General features: G+C 37.9%; 1 protein-coding gene across 4 annotated transcripts in view; it reads right to left on the bottom strand.

Annotated features, from left to right (window-relative positions):
- The window catches only part of TNIK (TRAF2 and NCK interacting kinase), a 273951-nt gene that overhangs the window by 62783 nt on the left and 194048 nt on the right, over positions 1-17120 (bottom strand). For 2 of the 4 annotated variants that reach the window (XM_070945923.1, XM_070945926.1), the window contains 2 exons: positions 14989-15075; positions 12372-12563 (listed from right to left, as the gene is read on the bottom strand). In XM_070945923.1, the coding sequence (XP_070802024.1) occupies positions 12372-12563; positions 14989-15075 (279 nt within the window). The remainder of the gene's footprint in view (positions 1-12371; positions 12564-14988; positions 15076-17120) is intronic. The other 2 variants (XM_070945925.1, XM_070945924.1) reach the window with 1 other exon arrangement.

Below are 17120 nucleotides of genomic sequence, written 5' to 3'. Positions count from 1 at the left end.
GATTACCACTTGAGTTCCAAAGAGGCGTTTGATCTCTTTTTGAGGCCATGAGCATCAAAACAAACATTAAAATGCTTTCAGTAAGAAATGGCAATGATGCACTCTTATTAACGTATGTAATAATTAACAGACCTAGAATTCAGTGGGATATCTTGATTAAAAGAATTATGCCAACAATAAAACTCTTTCAGACAAAATATAATACCAGATTTGAATCAACTGTGAATGATAATCAGCAAATTTTTAATTTGTTGGATACCTGCATTTAAAAAATTTGTTCTAACACACCCTCACCATCACCAATGGATTGCTTACCAACCTTCGGTGGTGCTCTTAGCCTGACAATGCTATAAAAAAGGTTCACAAGGTAAAACAAGGTCTAGATAGATAGGACAATGTTGTTTGGTTATCCTTAGGATGCCAAATGCAAAATGGTGCAATTGTGAGCTGTTTTGCAACTGCCTAGTTGCCTTTGTTACGCTCAGAAAAGTGGTGAAAGAACCCTTCTTTGGGAAAAAAAAAATGAGCCACGAGGGAATTATTCTTCTTTCCCTTTTGTGTGAAATAGCAATAGCAATAGCACTTAGATTTATATACTGCTTCACAGTGCTTTACAGCCCTCTCTAAGTGGTTTACACGGTTAGCTATTTGCCCTAAACAATCTGGGTCCTCATTTTACCCACCTCGGAAGGATGGAAGGCTGAGTCAACTTTGAGCCTGGTGAGATTCAAATTGCCAAATTGCAGTCAGCAGAAGTACCCTGCGGTACTGCACTCTAACCACTGCACCACCACAGCTCTTGGTGGCACCAACCTTCAAAGAATAGCTTTAAAAAGGGTGGGAATTGGAGAGGACAAAGCAAGAACATATTGCTTGCAATGTCCTATATTCAATGCCCTGGCCACTCTTTCTCTCTCTGTCTCTGGAATGGAATAAACCCAATTCCATCCCATTGCAAAAGTATGAATAACAACCTCCACACCTCCATCCTTCCCTTCCACCACCCAACCTTTTAATCCTGAACAGACAGTCCTAATGAAAGGAAATAAATTACTTAATTTTGCAAATAATAAAATATTTACATTATCTGTATATGGTTGACATGACTTTAATACTGCAATATCTGAGCCAGAAACTAGCTCCAAATCTTGTTTGATCCTATGACAATTATGTTTGCTTGTTTGTTTTTAACTTCAGTTCTTGTTTGCCATCCTCCAAATGACCATGAAGCAGTTGACTAAACTGCCAAAATAGTCAAAGCCCATAGAGCAGTGGTTCTCAACCTGTGGGTCGGGACCCCTTTGGGGGTCGAATGACCCTTTCACAGGGGTCGCCTAAGACCATAGGAAAACACATATTTTCAATTGTTTTAGGAATAATTTTATGGTTGGGGGTCACCACAACATGGGGAACTGTATTAAAGGGTCGCGGCATTAGGAAGGTTGAGAACCACTGCCATAGAGTATTTTCTCCAGTCCCTGAGGAAATAAAGCAGTGCATTCTGGGATGCTATCCAATCATTAAATATCGGGGCGAACCAGCCTTGAAAACAAATTAAGGCAGAATATTAAGATTAAAACTACCCATGAACTAGGATGTCGTCACCAAACTTCAAGCACTTTGTCATTAAACAGTCTTGATGGGGTACAACGCTTTGCATAATTAAATCAGCTTTCAAGTGAGCAATATTTATGATAAAGGAAGCTAGGCCGATCTGGAAGGTGTTTTCCTCCTATATGGCTTAATATAGGCAACTTTGGTAAGAGAGAATCCTTTATTCCTTTATGCAAGCAGAGTGCTGTTGTTTCTTTGAGAAACCTACTCAAATTCACTTAAATAGATTTCCCCGGATTGTTTTAGGCCAAATCTCTTTGCCATTCCCAAATATGTTCACCGGGAGAACTGGAAAAGTAAACCGCAGCGCTTCTTAATAAAACAAATCTCTATGGATTTTGTGAATACTGGCTTGCCACTCACCTGGCAAATTTATTTCTACATGCCTCTGGGGAATTTTGGATAAAATACTATTATCTATGCCTAGGTCAAAGATGAGGATGCAAACAGAGTCTCCCCAATTCCCTCATTGCCACCAATTATTACAAATTATATGATCTAAATTAAAAGAATAGAATAGAATAGAATAGATAATAAAATAGAATAACAGAGTTGGAAGTGACCTTGGAGGTCATCTAATCCAACCACCTGCTTAGGCAGGAAACCCTACACCACTTCAGACAAATGGTTATCCAACATCTTCTTAAAAACTTCCAGTGTTGGGAGCATTCACAATTTCCGGAGGCAAGTTGTCCCACTGATTAATTGTTCTGTCAGGAAATTTCTTCTTAGTTTTCTCTCCTTGATTAGTTTCCACCCATTGCTTCTTGTCCTGCCCTCAGGTGCTTTGGAGAATAGCTTGACTCCCTCTTCTTTGTGGCAGCCCCTGAGATATTGGAAAACTGCTATCATGTCTCCCCTAGTCCTTCTTTTCATTAAACTAGACATACCCAGTTTCTGCAGCCGTTCTTCATATGTTTTAGCCTCCAGTCCTCTAATCATCTTTGTTGCTCTTCTCTACACTCTTTCAATGTATACAGTCTTTTATTAATATTTCCAACCTATCATTTAAACTGTCCCACTCTTCTGCCCAAGACAACCATCAGCCAAACACTTGTTGAGACTGTACAGTAAATCTGAGAGGCAAGCTATTTTTAAGCATGAGATACACATATATAGTATTACCTATTAACACTCCACTTTTAACAGCATTTCAGTTACACAAAGCAACGCACACTTGGGACTCAAGTTCAGAAGATCTCATTCACAACAAGCTCACTGGTCTGAGTGCAGATTTTATTTCAGCTCCTCAGAGCTTTACACTGACCTAAGAAAAAGCTGTAACAAATGGGTTTCATGACACACAATACCTTTGTCCAGAACCTTGCACACTTGTCAAAGCTTTCACTGTTGTTTATAAACTTTGGTAAACAGTTGAACAAACCACACTTTGGAGTAAAAGCAGTTTAACTTTTATTTATGTTGTAATTAGTCTTAGCAGCAATGGGAACACATATAGAGGTCTCCAACTCCCTCACTGCCACCAATTGTTAAAAAGAAAAAGCGTTTCACAATCTGAATTCAAAGTTATGCCACCTCTTCAATTAATATTTCCAACCAATATTTTAAAATAAGCACTTGATTTTTTCTTTTAATTAGATTCGAGCATGCATGGAATATAAAACAGCCCGCTCTTCCCTGACAGTCATACCCACAAAAAGATTTCTTCATTCAAGGAATGAAAAGAACTTTAGGGGAATTACATCTTCTTTTTGGAGACCCCAGAGAAAAGAAAGATGCCAGCAGCAGCTAGATATGAAGCGTGTCAGATTACAGACAACAAAAGATTTACTTTTTCATATCTTCCCATGACAGCAGCTAATTGAAGCCCCAACTAGTGTTTGATAAGCATAAGAATATTTGGGTCTGCATGCGTTCCTTTGCTTATGGCTCATAAAAGGGTGTGATATCTTGAGAACTGTTCTTTAATTTAGACCGATTCATGTTTAAAATGCTTTTATTAGATTTTATAGATAAAGTAGGATACACAAAATTACTTTCGGCTATTACTTTTTTCTAGCAGAATCAAAAAAGTTACAACCAGCTGAGAACAGTCATCCTTCCAATGCACTCCGGATTTCCTTGGTTGCCTGTGGCCCTTTTTCTGCTCTTCTACAACAGATCCGTTCCCTTGCAGAAGGGTTTTAAGACAACAAGAGACATAAGGTGCCTTTGAAAGCTGACAAGATTCACTGGGCTTCTTTGCTTAAGCAAAGGAAAAGAAAGGAAAGGAAAACGAAGTAAAGCAAAGTAAAGCAAAGCAAAGCAAAATTTTCTTTTGGTTTGCTTTGGAATTCAGAGAATATGAACTTGAGCAGCAAAATATATTAGTTACATGAGTATATTTTGTGGAAGGTATAGAACATAGAATAATAGAGTTGGAAGGGACCTCAGAGGTCTTCTAGTCCAACCCCCTGCTCAAACAGGAGACCCTATATCATTTCTGACAAATGGTTGTCCAGTCTCTTTTTGAAAGCCTTCAGGCATGAAGCACTCACAACTTCCGAAGGCAAGCTGTCCCATTGGTTAATTGTTCTCACTGTTAGGAAATTTCTCCTTAGTTCTAGGTTGCTTCTCTCCTTGGTTAGTTTCCAACCATTGTTTCTCGTTTTGCCTTTTGGTGTTTTGGAAAATAGTCTGACCCCCTCGTCTTTGTAGGAGCCCCTCAAATATTGGAACAGTGCTATCATGTCCCCCCTTGTCCTTCTTTTCATTAGAAAGGAATCTTCAAAATTCTTACGTTCTTAATTCTTAAGTATTAGTATACTATCCTAACCTTCCAACAGGAAAGGACTTGACAGACAGATAAACAAACAGCAGGATAGGGACAAAGATCCTTTGAACTTCATGTTGAAATGCTCCACAAAACCTTCAACAAGTTTTGAATATACAAGGTGCCCATTGAGTTTAGGGCAAACATCAGACTGATAACTCAGAATTATGTTTTGCTACTGGGAATTAAATCTGAAGTGTTTTCCCCCCTAATAATATCTAGTTAGAAGTAAAAGACCTAAACCTACAGATTCATAATGGATTTGAAAGTCCATCAGTAGACTAACATAATGAATCTTAAGAAAGCAGTTGACTTTTTCTATTTAAGCACTTATAAAATATTTTCAATATGAGCTCTAATACCTGCACTCAAAGCAAAAGAGTTAAAAAAAAGAGAGAGAGTTTGTTTATGGAAAGTTTGATTGAAAACATCACCTTGTACGAGTGTTAAAAATATAACAAGATTTATATTCTTCCAAAAGACTAGAATGTGTGTCTGTATTCAAAAAAGATGGTCTTGAAATAACAGGGATCTATAAGTGTGTGTGCTTGTTTTTAATAACAATATTTTGAAAAGATATATTGATAATATAAAGAAAATGCCAAGTATTGGCATTTATGAGTAATAAAGCATTAATTTATTAATTATTCTATTGCACTGATATTATATGGTAGGAGGGAAAGTTAGGTCTCCCTCTAATATGGAAGGAAGCTATTTATACATTCAATTATTCATTCTATATGCTGCCTTTTTATTCAGATTATAACATTATCTAACATTATCAGTGTTAGATTATAACATGGAAGATCTCAGAGGAATCTGGTAATCTAGCTAAACTAGTTATGTAACAGCTGATGGGAGACTATGGGCATTTTTAAGATAATGCAATAACACAAAACAAAAGAACCCACAAAGCATTTGGTTAGAGCTAAAGATGCTCTAATATCTTAGGCATTTGGATGGGACAATTTGTGAAATCCAGGTTAGAAGTTAAATTGGGAAACAAAACAGAAAATCTTGGAATGACAAATCACCTTGGCACATCGCAATGGCAAACCACTATCTTATCCCATGAAGAAAACTGTATGACTGTAAGTCAATAGAAGCTGAACTTGCTTGACTACAAGTTAAGATTTTGGCCTGAAACTCTGGACAATTGCAAATAGCATTGCAACAACAATATTGCATTGAGCAACATATATATATATATATATATATATATATATATATATATATATATATATATATATATATATATATATATATATATATATATATATATATATATATATATATATTCCTTCTTGGAAACCCCTAAATACAATCCTTGTTAATTTATTCTATGTTCCTCCAAAAAGAGAGAAAACATCTGCTGGATTTTTAAATTCAAATTTAACAGAAAACAGCAGATTGGGAATGAACAATTTCAAGTTCCTTTCAAAATAAGGAACAGAATGTAGCTAGGCTACTCAGTTATTGAGTACCAAGGAAAGATTGGCAAGAGCAACTGCATTTGATCATGTTTAATTAGAAACAGGACCAAATAAGAATGGATGGAACAATGGAATGCTGTTATCAAATTAAACGAGTTGAGTTTTGCCAGATGTATGCGTATAAATGAGATAAAAATATAACATGTTACGTGAAATATAATTCATGTTTAGATACGGCACTTATGCACTGCAGCAAATACTATGCTAGAGGAGAGAAGAGATGGAATATCTCTTAATAACTTAGCTCCTGTTTATAGTTTTGTAAGAGCTTATGTTACGAATACTCAAATAGTAAATGATAGCGCTTCAAAGCAAAATAAGAACAACAAAAATCCTTGCTTGATACTATTCGTTTAAGAAATGCTATAAACTTTTGATAAATCCTAGTTATGGAATGAGAGAACATGGTAGCTTATTGGTAATACAAGGGAAATTATTGGGAGAATTTATCCAGTGGAAGTGGTTTTCTGTATTCCTGTCCAGCATACTGAAGATTAGGTGTGCTAGATGATAGAGACATATAATTGTTCACATGCAAACCCAATGACTGTTTTGTATTTGATATTTGTGGAGAAAGTTTGGAAGAAAAACAGGAAGAGTTAAAAAAGGAACCCAGATTCACCGGCATAGCAGTACCAGAGAAATTGCCATGGGAGCCTTCAGAAGGCCAAATCCCTTCAGAGTTAGAAGAACATGAAAGGGCATTTAAAGACACTGAGCGAGAGGAGGGAGATAAGGGTTCCATTCTGGATACATTCCACTGAGAAATTTGTGGAGAAAGATCCAGAGAAGGAACAAGAAATTGCTCCGTATTCTTTCCTATCATTTTCCTTGGCATCTGTGCATGATGGTGCCCAACAGGAATGGGACGATGTTCAAAGACACTCTCCATAGATACATGGTGCTTCTTATGGTCATTTTGTATCTTGTGATACCTCAAGACACAGGCTGGGCTAGAAGCACTCAAATCTAGATGATCATGCATTTGCAAGATGTTGTTTAAAGATGGAGCACTCCTCGAAGGAGAAATAACACCTGGGTATAAATGTGAAGGCTGGTTTTTCCTTCTCTTGTCTCCACTGTGCTCTTGGAAGTTCATTTTGATTTTATAAGGAGGTAATGGTGGCTTATCTCTTTCTGGAAGATGAGGAGAAGACACTGACTTGGCCTCCAGCGGTTGCATCCTATCAGGGCTACACCCTTGTGATCGAGAGCCACGGAAGTACTTCATGTTGTTATTCATGTTCCTTTGATCTGGAAAACCATGCCTAGTTTCAGAGTTTATCAAAATGGGTCTTTTCTTTGGATCTTCCTGAGGACTTGGCATGGAAATTGTAATGACAGGCAACAGTGCTACTTGTCTAGTAGAAGCCAACATGCCCTTTCCTTTATGATCTAATGCTTGCTGATCTTGTAAGTTTTGCTTACCATGCAGTTTGGAAATGTTAGGATAAGGCTTAGAGTTGGATTGACGAATGGTGTCTTTGTGAATAAGAAAGGGCATGTGTTTGGGAATGGAATTATGGTTCTGTTTAGCTGGGATAACAGGCAGGTTATTAAAAGTTCGTTGCTGGACCTGGGGAAGTAGGATTACAGAAATTAAACTATTGAAACACGTATTTTAATGAATCTCATAGACAACATGCAATTGTTCAATGTCCTCTACCATGCTCATAATATGAGATCTTCTTCAATAAGAGAAGACCCAAGCTTGCTTTGAAAACCGTGCTGCTTCAGAAAAATCAAGGAAACTAGATGTTCTAACTCATACACTGGCAAACAACAATGTACATATACCCCTTAATACAGAAGATATACTTTTTTAAAAAATTTGATTTATATGCCGCCCTTCTCCGGAGACTCAGGGTGGCTTACAATGCGTTAAGCAATAGCCTTCATACTTTTGTATATTTATACAAAGTCAGCTTATTGCCCCCATAATCTGGATCCTCATTTTACCTACCTTAGAAAGGAGGGAAGGCTGAGTCAACCTTGAGCCTGGTGAGATTTGAACTTGCAGTAATTGCAGGCAGCAGATGTAAGTGGATGTTAATAACAGTGCTTTAGTCTGCTGAGCTACTTAGAGTTATAGTGGACCAATCTAATGACCTATTTCTACAAGTTGGTGAACTTTTTGGAAGTCAAAGAGAGAACATTAAATAAATGGCTTTCCTTATAGTAATTGGTATTCATTGGGGCACTTTGAATATGGAATTCCATGGACTTTTAATGAAAATGAATTGGCTTGCATCTGAATCAACATTCTCTTACCAGGTAGAAGCACATATCTGACTTTGCTTGCATTTGGAACATAAGCAGATTTAGGCAGATGATTATTTAGATGGGCTAGGTCTACAAACTACTATAAATTTAGAAAAAAGCAACATGGAACAAGATAGTGACAAACCAATTCCACTCTGTGGTCCAGGACATAACAGAAACTGTACTTAAATGAGAGATATTATTTTAACTCGGCAATCCATATCTTGTGGCAAGTAATTTTGCACAGTCAAAGGTTAGAAACCTAAGTACTCTAATGCAATATTTAGAAGGTCGGGAAGCCATTCATATTATTTAAGTTTGGACTGGAAGATATGTAGCTATTTGAAGTTAACTTTGTACCTTTTAAAAATGAGCAGCATCTTTGAAATAATTGTTTTAACAGATAATATAGCATAATCCCGGGATGCCTGTGTTTTCTTAAACTTGATTGCATATGTGCATCCTATTTAGAAATAATTTCCCAAATCGTTGCAAAAGTTATCACTATTATAACATTTAATTATTTACCCTGAATTTTACAACTATGCTTTTTGACTGCCAATACATTTTAACAGTTTACATTTAAGTAAATATAAAATTATCTTTTCAAAAACCTGATTAAAAGCATTGCCATCACATATTACACTATACATTTCAAAAGATTCCGGTCTCTCAAAGGTGTTGTCCTGATAATGATATTTATCTTGAAACTGTGGATTGTATTTGATTGCTCTGTGAATTTTACAAGCATTTTTGGCAGATATTATCTAGCCTATTTTAAAATCAAGACCAGAAAGAAGTATTTATGTACAAGTTAAAATTCTTCTCTCAGATAAAAATCCTAACAATAGTGACAGACAAATGTTGAATTATGGCTATAGAAACAAAACCTAGATTAATAAATTAACATGTTTGAGTTTTAAACATTTTATGCAATATCTATCAATTCATTTTATGGGATAAAATGTTTTACTTCTGCCAATGTTTTAAATTATATCTGTAGTTTGTTACTTTTATCTGTGGTCTCACTCCTATAAAATTACCTAAGGATGCAAGATTATAAAATTTTATGCTTGTGAATAAAATATTGCACAAGCTTTTAAAAAATATTTTAGCAGAGTATGTGCATTCTTGTCTATTTAAAATGTTTCCCAAATTCTCCTGCAAAACATGAACTTGATTACTATAGCAATTGCTTCATCTGATTGAGTCCATTTCATTGAACAAATGAAAATCTACTACATAGAACAAATGGAAGGTTTCCAATAAGGATGAGGAAAGTTTTTGATTTTACAGTAAAATCTTCTCTTTTCATTTTTTTTAACCACTAAACCTGGAGGGTGATTAAGATGACCTTGAAAAATCACTCTGATTTTGCTGCAGTCCATGGAAACAAACAATACAGGAAGGGATTTTAGGAAATTCTCCAGAGCTTTTTTGTAATGACTTCCCAAAACCACAAATGTGACTTGGGGAGATGAGGCCAATTAAAGCTGTGATCTCAGGAACTCTATACACTGCATTTATCTTCCGGCTTTGCCTTTGAGAGCTTAAGATGATATACACGAAGACCTTCCTTCATTTGATGCCTTTTTAGTAAGCTACATGGAGAGAAAATGGCTCACTTAATGTCACCCGGCAATCTCCATATTCAAGTGGGGATCTGCAGTTGGGTCTTCTCATATAGGTCTTACATCTTAACCTCTACGCTATAATGAAATGCCCTGTAATAGTCACTCAGTAAAACAGGATACTTATTAAGAGACCAGCAGTTTTTCAAAGTGGTAGCAATTACTGTGCCCCGGTGGCATCTACTATCTGCTTTTGAATGGGCAATCCTTTCTTTCAGAGGAAGTGTATTATGTGAACATAACAGCTTCTTATTCAGTAGCTGGCACCGCTATCATAATTGCAGGAGAGATGGGAGCAGGTTCTTTCTCTGACCTCACAGTGGGAATTGGGTTTTAAAAAAAAATGAGCTGATTTTAAAAAAAAAATCTATTCTATTGTTTTGGACATCCCCATGCCCTTGCCTTTTGCTAACAAGGTTGACAGAGATGCAGTCACCAAGAAAATTACATGCATTAAAGACGCAATTCAATACAGAAGTGCAATGGGCAGTTAAATGACCAAATGGGGAAGGATTTTTTTAAAAAATGTTGGTACAGCCAACATGTGCTGTATGAGACAGTACATTGGATAGCTATTTAATATGGAACAGGCAATAGCTTTCAAATTGTATGGGAGATCCTTAACCTTTCTCTGAAAATTGGTTTGCTTATAATTTGCATTTTGTAAAAATGTGTACTTTCATGGGAGGATTAAGATATTCTGAATATACCCGTACAGCACTCTCCAATGTGGCAATTACGAGATTGACCAACACTTAACCAAGGCTTTCACATCAATATCCTCATATATTACTTCTGCAATGTGCTGAGGTTTGCACTATGTATGCAAAACACTTTAGCACATGATTTGATGTGGAAAGTATTCCCTGAATATGTAAGATTGAAAATCATTCGAGGAGGGGGAAAAAAGAAGCAATTTTCATGTGGTTTTCAGGAAAAAAAAAAGCAATACAACATGGAGAAACAGCTAGGACAGTGATGGCTAACCTTTTTGCCATTGCATGCCAGGAAAGGGGGGGGGGTCACGCGCGCATGTGCCCACACCCATATTTCTATGTGCCCCGCCCCATGCATGCGCACGCGATCCCCCCCTCCCGCTCCCGGCACATGATGGCCCGGTAGGCCCGTTTTTCTTTCTCACCTGGCTCCAGGGCCTCTCTAGGAGTCTGGGGTGGGCGAAAACGGCCATCCCAGACTCCTAGAGTCTTCCGGTGAGACTGGAAGTTGTTAAACAGGCCGTTTTCAGCCTCTGAAGGGCCTCGGGGGGGGAGGCCGTTTTCACCCTCCCCAGACTCCTAGAGAGGCCCTGGAGGCTGGGGACAGCAAAAAACGGGCCTTCTGGTCCCATCAGAAGTTGTTAAACGGGCCGTTTTCGGCCTCCAGAGGATCTCCGGGGGGGGGGAGGGAAGGCAGTTTTCACCCTCCCCAGACTCCTAGAGAGGCCCTGGAGCCAGGTGAGAAAGAAAAACGGGCCTTCCCCACCCCCCCCCCAGGTCCTTCGGAGGCAGGAAACAGCCTTCTTCCCTACTTCTGGTGGGCCCAGAAGACCTGAAAATCAGCTCGCTGGCACATACGGGCCGGAGCTGAGCTCGTGTGTCCACTGATATGGCTAGGTGTGCCACCTGTGGCAAGCGTGCCATAGGTTCGCCATCATGGAGCTAGGATAAAAACAGTGCAAAGTTCTATACAGTAGTACTATGCAAAAATTATATTCTAAATTCATTTACATGAATTTGCACATCCATCCTCAATTACCTATTATATGAATTGGAAAAATACTTATTTGTTCTCATGTTAGACACTGTGAAAAATGGATTCAGTTGTGCATTACTTCTGATACCTAACTTTAAAAACTGCAGGAGAGCTTTTTAAAATATAATTTCTCTACATATAAGCAACATGTGTATATATAATTAACCAAGGTATTAAAAATGCTCTGCAACAGGAACTTTTCCTGACCTATCAAAAGGCTGCACGAGCAACAATTGTCAATGTTAGGCATGAAGACTTATCAGCTGGTACCACACATGGAGCCCTTCTAAATGGATGCTTTGGCTATACTAGCATTTTCCACCCTATAATACGTTATAAAACATGTATCATTGACTTTTTAAAAAAAAAATATTTCTATTAAGTATCACATACTGGTGAATTTTGTTTTTTCAAATTGTTTGAAAAATACTTAAGACAGAAGAGATCTTTTCTTTTGCAAATAGAAACCAGTGAAAACACTCAAGTTTTTAAAATCCTGACCATCAGTACTGCAATTCTATTTTGTTGCTGAATCATTTTCTTTCCAGGATTAGACACACAGGTAACTTTACCCAGTTACATCATATTACCCAGATCCAAATAGATGATACAACCATGGAATTTCAGAATTGTAAGGGAACCTCAATCAATCTAGCCTCTGGATTGGATACAAGGACCTGATGACATCAGACGGCAGATGAAGTTATTGGGCCAAATAACCCAATATAATGAAGAATGAATACCAAAAAGTTTTGGATGTGGGCCGGAGGCTGAAAATGGGCGCAAATTCAATTTTGATGAAACCGGTTTGTATACTACTCCAAGATAAAATGTGATCAGGCCTACCTCCTTTGCCCAAGCTGGCTTCTCAGTGGCGTTAATCCCCTCCTTATAATGATAGAGAGGCTTCTTCTCAGTTGGTCTTTGTTCCTGTCGCTGTTGCTGCTGTAACGAAACTAGATAGTCTCGTTCTTGTTGCAGTTGTCGCTGTAGCCTCTCCGCTTGCCGTTGTTCCTCCAACTGCTTGCGCTTGTATTCCTACCAAGACATGTGCACCACACAAAATTAATAAAGCCAGAGAGGAGTATGAAATTGTGGGATATGCTCCCATTGTCGGACTGCTATTGTGAGGGAACAGCCATGTCTAAAAGGAAAATGTTTACTGGATGAAAACGTAACATTAAAGGATGCAATGATTGTGATTTGTATGGATTCTGATATTTGTTGTGTTTGGCTAATGTGAACTTTTGGCCAGCCCCTTACCGAAGAGCAATTGAAGCTCTCAACTCCATTTATTCTGCATATACACACCCTTTACTCATTGCCCATTTCTAATCAATTTCATTACCAAATCGTAACATCCATCACAAACAAGTATTTGTTTGATCTATTTGAATGGGAAGCAATTAGATCTCTATTCAATCTCATTTTAGGCTTTACATATAAAGTGACTTTCAAAGGGGGTAAAAAACTCCACCAAGTTTAACGTGCATTATTTATGTGACTGTGTCAGTTTAAATGGGATGAAATAAGTTAAGACTGTGTTTAAAGGTTCCTTAAAGTTATGCTTATTTAAAATATGGATATACAGTACTAGTAGCTATCAGGGAAGCATAATCACAATAAGTTCAAACTGATGCCATTATTGACACAAAGAAAACATTAAATCTGAAAGGCATTTATTGTTAAATCTAATAAATTGCATTTTTATTTTAACTGACTCCTAGTGCAGAATTATCAAAATGGCTGGCAGTAACAGAAATCGTTATACAGAAGGGTTTGTTTTTTTTGCTTGTTCTATTAACAAGGGAATAAAATTCAAATATCACTAACTAATGCAATACTGGTTAAAAAACAACAACCCCTAAATTACTTATCCCAAATACTGACAAGATGCAACTTTGAACTAGAAGGGACAAAGAAGGTCTAAGGGAAAGTTTGTGTATTTGTCTACTTAACTTTAAGGAGCGTAAAATGCAATGATATATAGGACTCCAACACACACTCTTCTAGCATGAATGTAAAGAAAGCCGCCTATAAAAAGCAACATGCCACCAGATTGCATAAAGTAGAGAAGCTAGAAGGTGGGTGGATATTGTACTGTAGGACATATTTCTAGGAGGTTTCACTTAATTCTCAGTAATGAGTAGAGAATGGAGACATGCAGAGAAAAATGTGCAAGCAAGGAACTCTCCCTCCAACTGCATCCCCAATTATTAATACAAAGGCAATACAAACATTCAGAGTTCTTGGTAGGATTGCATTCAGAAAGAAACTAATACAGCATGCTATCTTCTGCTCTGGAGATAAAAGTTGGGCCTTAGCAGACCAGCTTCTCCCCAGTATGGCTTTTCATATTAGCTTAGCCTTTTAGGATTGCCACTCCCCTGCCCCCTGCCAAAATTCCTTTGTTTACTAGCACTGTTTCCCATTCTTGTTGTTTTCTGATCTTATTTCCTTCTCCCTTCTTTGGTAGTCCCCATTAACACCTCACTATTACTTTCAGGCCACAAATAAAGAGCAACACTGCTTATTGGCATTGGAAGGGTCTCCCAAAATCAGGATTTCAGATTGTGCTTATTTCTCAGAAATTCTTCTCTTTCTAGCCAGTTAATTGGACTTAGAAACTATTGTTATTTAAGAATTATATTCAATTGGCATATATATGCTCCAGGATGACTATAGCTATCTTCAGCTGTAGGTTGTGCATGAAATTCTCTTTCTCCATAAGTTTAAAGCACCTCTTGGATGAAGAAGGTGAAACAGTAAAACAAACAAACAAACAAATAAACTAGACTGAAATTCTGGCCTATAAAGTCTATGTTTTGTTCTTGGTAGAAATATAATCACTGAGGAGCTAAATTTGGAAAAAGAAAATGTTATTGGAAGATGTAATGAAATATTCAATAAAATGTTACTTAAGGCTTAGAACAGAGATTGGCAATGCAACACAGAAAGTACTAGGATGCTCATTGGATCGCCCAAGAAATGAATTGTCCAAATTTCACATTAAAACCACAACTATCCTGCACTAATCTTTCAAGATTTGGGGACTTTTCCAACAGTCTGTGCAAAAACGTAGGGGGTCTTTTTATGAAGGCTTGGACCCTGATCCCAGATAATTCAGTAGCCGAAAGCTGACCAGCTGCTGTCTTATGAGCTCTTGCTTTCTCTTTCCTATTCAAAATAAATTTTAAACATTTTGCAAGTGAATCTGTGTCCTGATTAAAAGCAAATCATACTGCACAATAAGTAAGACCCAATCTTGGTGGCTTTCCACCCCCATGTTTTGCAGATTTCAGAAATGTTAATAAATGCCAAATTGACCAACATTTTAATACTTTCAAGTATAAAAAATGGGGGGGGAAAGGTGGCAACTCTATAAAGGCTAATAGCATGCTGTTTTGCTACAGACAGGAAGGATGGGAGAAAGCACGTAAGATGGATCCTGCCTCCCCATTACCAGAAGTAGAGCTTGTTCCTGCAGTAACTGCTGCTGCAGGATCTCTAACTGCCTCTGTTCTTCCTCTAACTGTCGCCTGATGTATTCCTGGAGATGGTGGGAAGCAGGAAGCAGAAAAAGGAGAGAAAAGGGAGAACCATAATTCCAAAGGCAAAAAAGGTGATTGTAAGAGGAGGAGAGAAAAAAAATCACATAACTGTTAAAGATTGTTGCTTGATAGAGGAGGGTGGGAGCAAAAGGAGAAAATAGAAATACAGTGCAATATCACACAAGCTGCAAAAACTGTTGCTGAGAAAATAACTGAATGTTGTTTCATTTAATACTGAATGATGCATAAATATACTATGGCTGTGAAATACTGTATATCCCCCATTGTGTGCCTGTGTACTCTCTTGTAATCCCTTTCTCTCAAATGAATGTAAATGCAAACATTAATTCTTTTCTTGCTAATTACCCCAGTGCACAGGTAAGCATTCCAAAGGGAAGGAATGCAAAAAAGGGTTATAAGAGTTGCCCTTTTACTCAGCTTCCTCATGAGTTGAATTTCAGAAACCATGTGGGTTCACTTGACTGATGTCATATCTTTCTGATACTGTAAAGCAGAGGAAAGCTGAGGTAAAATCATAAGCACAATTGTGGTCATGTGATTTTCATTTTGCAACCCACTTCACCTAACAACCAAGTTGCAGGTCTCAACTGCGATAATTAAAGAAAGACTACCTGTAAGGGCTTACTAAATTGAGATGAGAGTTGCAGACAAATCTTAGAACAACCAAATAAAGGTAGTCCTCAACGTACAACAGTTCGTTTAGTGACCATTTGAAATTACAACAGCACTGAAAAAAGGTGACTTGTGACCATGTTTTACACTTACGATGTTTGTAGCATCCTCGTGGTCATGTGATCAAAATTCGGACATTTGGCAATCGACTCATATTTATGACGGTTGCGATATCCTGGGGTCATGTGACCTTCTGACAAACAAAGTCAATGGGGAAGCCAGATTATGTTATTAATTTAAAACTGCAGGGATTCACTTAAAACTTGTGGAAAGAAAGGTCATAAAATGGGGCAAAATTCACTCAACAACTTAGCAACAGAAAGTTTGGGCACAATTGTGGTCATTAGTCGTGCAGCACCTGTATTTAGTTGAGGTGGAGAAAAGTTACTACAGACTAAGGATAAGGTAAAGGGAAAGGTTCCCCTTGCACATATGTGCTAGTTGTTCCCGACTTTAGGGAGCGGTGCTCATCTCTGTTTCAAAGCCGAAGAGCCAGCGCTGTCCGAAGACATCTCCGTGGTCATGTGGCCGGCATGACTAAACCCCAACGGCGCACGGAACGCTGTTACCTTCCCACCAAAGGTGGTCCCTATTTTTCTACTTGCGCTACTTGAAAGCACTGCTTTCAAACTGTTAGGTTGGCAGAAACTGGGACAAGTAATGGGAGCTCACCCGTTACACGGCACTAGGGATTTGAAGTACTGAACTGCCGACCTTTCGATCGACAAGCTCAGTGTTTTAGCCACTGAGCCACCACATCCCTTAAAATAAGGAGTGTGCTAATAAAAGTTGACTGCCCTTCCAAAATAAAAATCTAAATCTCCACTATATTGGAAATACTATACTATATTCTACCATATTGACATCTATACAATCTCCACCTAGTCCAGAATCACCTACTCTAAACAGTAGAAAGTCTCAAACATTTCAAGCAGAGAATCCCCTTCTCACTCCCTCTTTTACCTGGAGATGAATCAGGAACATGTCTGCACACAAAACTTTAACACTGCAGGAAGAACTGAAAAACAGCAGGAACCAAGATCCAGGAAACAGATCTTGAGAATTAGATTCTGTTACATTCGATGAAACTTTCTCAGAAGTGAGCAGGGGGTTGCCGCTAGGTGTAATTTTATGAGGAAGGTATGCTCATTAAGGCAAATGCATCCTGTCCTGCCACATGCCAAATTTTAAGAAAGGCTCAGTTGATGTTCCCAATTCACAGGTAAGTTTACATATCAAAACTCTACTACTGTACTGCACTTATGTATGCACTTGACTTATGACAATTGGGACTGGCATTCCTGTTGCTAAGCAAGGTGCTTGTTAGAGTGAGCAGTCCCTGATTTTATGA

The sequence above is a fragment of the Pituophis catenifer genome, unplaced genomic scaffold, assembly GCF_029215685.1.
Source record: "Pituophis catenifer annectens isolate HBS135680 unplaced genomic scaffold, rPitCat1.0.hap2 SCAF_6, whole genome shotgun sequence".
Classification (NCBI taxonomy): domain Eukaryota; kingdom Metazoa; phylum Chordata; class Lepidosauria; order Squamata; family Colubridae; genus Pituophis; species Pituophis catenifer.
Note: the sequence above shows the minus strand (reverse complement) of the source record. Positions and strands in the feature narration are given on the sequence as shown.